This window comes from Chaetura pelagica, unplaced genomic scaffold (genome assembly GCF_000747805.2).
Source record: "Chaetura pelagica isolate M959 unplaced genomic scaffold, ChaPel_1.0 scaffold743, whole genome shotgun sequence".
In the NCBI taxonomy this organism is placed as follows: Eukaryota; Metazoa; Chordata; class Aves; order Apodiformes; family Apodidae; genus Chaetura; species Chaetura pelagica.
Window position 1 is genome coordinate 323,518 of NW_009952703.1, and position 4,545 is coordinate 328,062.

At 44.5% G+C, this 4,545-nt stretch overlaps 1 protein-coding gene across 1 annotated transcript in view; it reads left to right on the forward strand.

Moving 5' to 3' along the window:
• The first annotated feature begins 321 nt into the window (after positions 1-321).
• Positions 322-4,545, forward strand: part of LARP4 (La ribonucleoprotein domain family, member 4) — an 11,576-nt gene continuing 7,352 nt past the window's right edge. The window contains 8 exon segments of the mRNA XM_009994086.1: positions 322-337; positions 544-711; positions 1,342-1,500; positions 1,838-1,913; positions 2,433-2,569; positions 2,666-2,769; positions 3,789-3,899; positions 4,280-4,333. Of these exon segments, the coding sequence (XP_009992388.1) occupies positions 322-337; positions 544-711; positions 1,342-1,500; positions 1,838-1,913; positions 2,433-2,569; positions 2,666-2,769; positions 3,789-3,899; positions 4,280-4,333 (825 nt within the window).

The following is a 4,545-nucleotide window of genomic DNA, read 5'->3' on the forward strand; positions in this document are numbered from 1 at the left end:
TGCTCCCCCCACCCAGCAGGCTCTGGTGGTGGGCACGTTTGTCTTGGCACTTCACAAACTTTAATCTCCTCAGTTACAGGTTAAAGGGAATCATTAGTGTGAGTCTATAAGATGTCGTTAAACTCACGGGGAAACCAAAGTCATTAGTTTCTTCTCCTTGAAATGTGTTTTTTTACCTTCCTTTCTAGGAAGGGGTCTGGAGGAGGGAGAATTTCCCTTCCTGGTGAGAGGGGACTGGAGCATAATGACAGTCAAGTCTTTAAAAGCTTGTGAGTGCCCAGAGTCCTTCCCGGTAGCCGCTCCCTCCGCTGATGTTGTCGGATGTCAATAAAGAGAGGTTGGAGGCAACACTTCCAATGGAGGTAGAAATGAAATACTTGGAAAATACCAAGGATTTTCCTCTTTTGATTAATGAACAATCACTTAGGTGCTTAATAGTGGGTTAGACACTTGAGATGTGGAACTCTCTAGAAAATCACTAAATTGAACTTTATTGTCTGGCTTGACTTCTAAAGCGTCTTTGGGTTCTTCTTTCCCTAATAGGATTGTTCTGGTCTCTTCAGCAGGTGACATCGAAAGGTGCTGGCTTAAACCCTAACGCTAAAGTGTGGCAAGAAGTGCCCCAGGGGGGTGGTGAGGCTGTGCCCCCCACAAATGGCACAGAGCACTCGTGGCAGGACACGGCGGCTGCAACAGGGGCTCCCACCGACGGTGAGAAGTCATGGGGTTGGGGTGGGATCCCTCCCTGCTGGGGGCACAGGGGTTCTCTGGAAGAGTTGAGGGAGAAGCAGCCTCTTGCTCTGGAGGTTGTTGTCAAGAGTGTGTGGAGATGATGGGTCTGAGTGGTGAGCAGGGGTTCCCTGCAGCAGGAGCAGGATCCGAGGGGCCCGGTGATGACCAAGTAACGCGCTAAGAGGGAAACAAGGTGCTAAAAGTGTAGAAATGGATTCAGGACTTGTCTTGTTCACCATTGCTGCACTTTAGTATACACTTGACCCTGTGAACAGGAAGATAAGGTCTGAGGGCCACCTACAATCCTCATAGATCAGTGAGGTGCTGCTGAGCAGCCTTTGTGCTGGACTAGAGACCGCAGTGCATCTGGGGCCACTGCCTTGCAGTTTGGTCCATGTTCTGACCATAAGTCAGTCAATCTTGTCATCCAGACTGAAATATTCAAGTGGTTTAACTCTTCTGATTTGACTTGAAGTTGATACCAAGCCAAAATTGAGTTCTCAAATTCTGAAGCATTTGTTTTTTAATGTTGGTGACCAACATTTTTCAAATGGAAAATATTCTGAAGCTTACATTAGGATTTCTGTTGGTGATGTGGTTGTTTCCCAGGTACCATAGAGATTTCAGAGGACAGCTGCAAGCAGTATGAGGTCATGTATTCCCCGACTTGTGAAGCCACCAGGAATGGCACAGGAGTTGATGAGGCATCTGCAAATGGGATTGTCCTGGCAACTGAAGATCTTGGATACCAAATCTATGAAGTGTCTGGTGAGTATTCAGGTTAGATCCTGCTGTCGGTACCTGTAATCCTCCAGGGTCTGCTACAGTTCTGGTATGACATGTAATTCCTGGGTAGGAACTCTTCAGTGTCCCATTCCATGTGTATTCTAGAAGGTCCAAGCCATCCAAGCACTTGGCCAGAGAGGTGGGAACCATGAGGCCTCACTCATTTGGAGAAGGTGTCCCATGGTGGTCTTTAAGCACCTCTCATGACCCTCTTGGGCTTACCCAGAAGGATCAATTTTGTTGTTGTACAACGGAACCTCCTCTTGCTTTGTGTTCATGCTGTGAAACTGAGATTGATGGTGCCTGTGGTAACTTCCAGGTGAAGGCAGCTCCACTGTGTCCACAGAAGACATTAGAGAATGTTTGAAAAAACAGCTTGAATTCTGCTTCTCACGGTACAGTTCAGTTCATTCAACTTTGTCTAAACCCTCTATTAAAGTCATTGACAATTTCCTCCCTTTTTTGGCTTGACATGTGCTGTCATCTCCATAAACATGTTAAATGTGAGTGAGAGAGTTGGTTGTGAAATGATCTGTAGGAACCCTGTGGTACCTCTCAGCTCTTCCAGTCCTGTCCCTGCTTCCTGGTCCTTTAATGAGAACTGAGTGTGACTCCTGTGCCTCCTGTTGTCAGATGTTGAGATCATTTAGCTGTGTCTTACCAGAAGAGGTCTCTCTGGCAAGACCTTTTTCCCACTATCGTTCAGGGGACTGTGACTTCTATTGAGTTTTTTCTTCTTTTAGTTATTCTGCTTTCTGTTGATCTGCCTGGAGTTTCTTCAGGAGAGAAAATCTGAGTTGGTTTTGGCTGGAGTGGGCTGGGAATGGTGTTGGTGAATAGTTGAGCATGTAGCTCTCTTGTTGTGGGAGTAAAGCTCAGGATTTTTATCACATGGTCAACTTGTGTCTTTTTAGTGAGAATCTTTCGAAGGATCTCTACTTGATGTCTCAAATGGACAGTGATCAGTTTGTTCCAATATGGACAATTGCCAACATGGAAGGCATCAAGAAGCTGACAACCGATATGGACCTTATTCTGGAAGTCTTGAGATGTAAGTCTGGGGGTTTGGATGCTGTGTGAGTAGGATAAGGAATTCTTCCTTGCATGGTGTCCAGTGCTAAAGCCAACTTTGATGTTTTCATCTTAGCTTCTCCCATGGTACAAGTGGATGAGAGGGGGGAGAAGGTCAGACCGAACCACAAGCGCTGCATCATCATCCTGCGTGAGATCCCTGAAACAACCCCCATAGAGGTAAATGAACAGGAAGGTCAGGAAGGAGTGAAAGCCTGTTGATGTTTTTTTGGAAGGTATCTTCATCAGTTCTTCCAACAGCATTAGGAACTACTGCTTAAAAGGTGAACTGGTATTTAATGAGATTAAACAGGGATATTTTTCTTGGAAACCACATGAGTGATTTTTTTCTGCCTGGTTGTGTTGTCAGAAAAGCCAAAGCAGGAACCTGTCATGTTGTCTCTTCCCAGTATTAAAATGCTCTTAAATGAACTCTTTTCCCACCAAAAATTGGGCTATCTGGGCCTTTCTGCAAGGAAGTTTGAACTGGTCTCTTTAGATCCAAAAAGTAAGCTCAGTCTAGGGCATAGATTGGAATTCAGGCTGAATTTTTGTCACAGCAGTAACTTTACTTGAAGTCAGAGTGTTGTTTTGGCAGCAAGAAAAGTTACTAAACATTTCTCATTCATTGTGACCCAGTGTGAGCTGAGCTCATTATGTTCAGAGAAGGGGAGATAATAAAATTCCTACTGATATTTGGCTAACAGAATGATTTAGTTCTTTGTTTTTTAGAGTTGTAACACAGGGTGCTTGTCAAGCAATTTTTAATTAGTTCTAGCATTTTTAATTAGTTCTTTTAGAGCAAATGTTGAACAGCTGCTTTGCTCTCTCTTTAAAATCTGATTATTGCAAAGCTGTCAAGTTGCCTTGACTTAGAAATATTTCTTAGACTTGTTCTTGTCCTGATGACTCTCCTGATACTGTTCCATGTAGCAATGTCACCAGTTCTACCCTGATCTTGATATTCTTATCAGATGGGCCTGACATGTTTTATCTGGAGAGCTCAGGAGATTGGGCTGGTGTTCCTGGGCTAGAAAAGGGTAACTTGGTATCTGGCAGACCTGTTGGGAAGTAAAAGGTCATCTGTGGTCCAGGGAAATGCACAGCTGAGGAGCTGGAGTGTCAACTTCAGTTGATAGAATGTTCAATTCCCAGCTTAGAGCTTGGTCCCTTTAACTGCCTGACTTCTTCTCCCCCAGGAGGTGAAGGCTCTGTTCAAAAATGAGAACTGCCCCAAAGTGATAAGCTGTGAGTTTGCTCACAACAACAACTGGTACGTCACATTCCAGTCGGACACGGATGCGCAGCAGGTAAGGCTGCCCCAGCTGTTGCACCTCACTTCTGGTAGGAATATTTCCCTTGCTCAAGACTCATGTTGTCTGCAGCAAAAACTAACACTTATTTATTGATCCCCCCCTCCTTTTTTTTTTTTTTTTAAATTTTAAGAGCCTGTTGGCATATTCTAGTTAGAGAGAAAAAGCTGAGAGATGCTGGGGTTACAGTTCCCTTCTTTGCCTCAGCACCCTCCAGCCACAGCTGCCAGGGGGGTGCTGAACTTGAAGTGATGATGGATTTAGCTGGGCTCACAAGGGAGCACACTGCTAAACACTCAAGTTAAACCGTGTAATATCCTTTGAAAAGTATCACTTTTTTGAGATATTCTGATGTGAATATTTTTTTATGTCTGCAGGCATTTAAATACTTAAGGGAAGAAGTGAAAACCTTTCAGGGCAAGCCAGTAATGGTAAGGTTGCTTTATGTGAGGTTTGAATTGAATGATTGGTTGTTTCTGTTTGGATGACTGTGCATTTATGGGGGGACAGGAGTGTGGAATTAGCAGTGGGATAGTTGATAACCCTGGCTCTGTACCCTGTGAGCTTGAATGAGGTCAGGGGTGGCTTTGAAAATTAGCAATTCAGTGGTTGATGGTTGTTCACAGTGCTGCTTTCCTGGAGG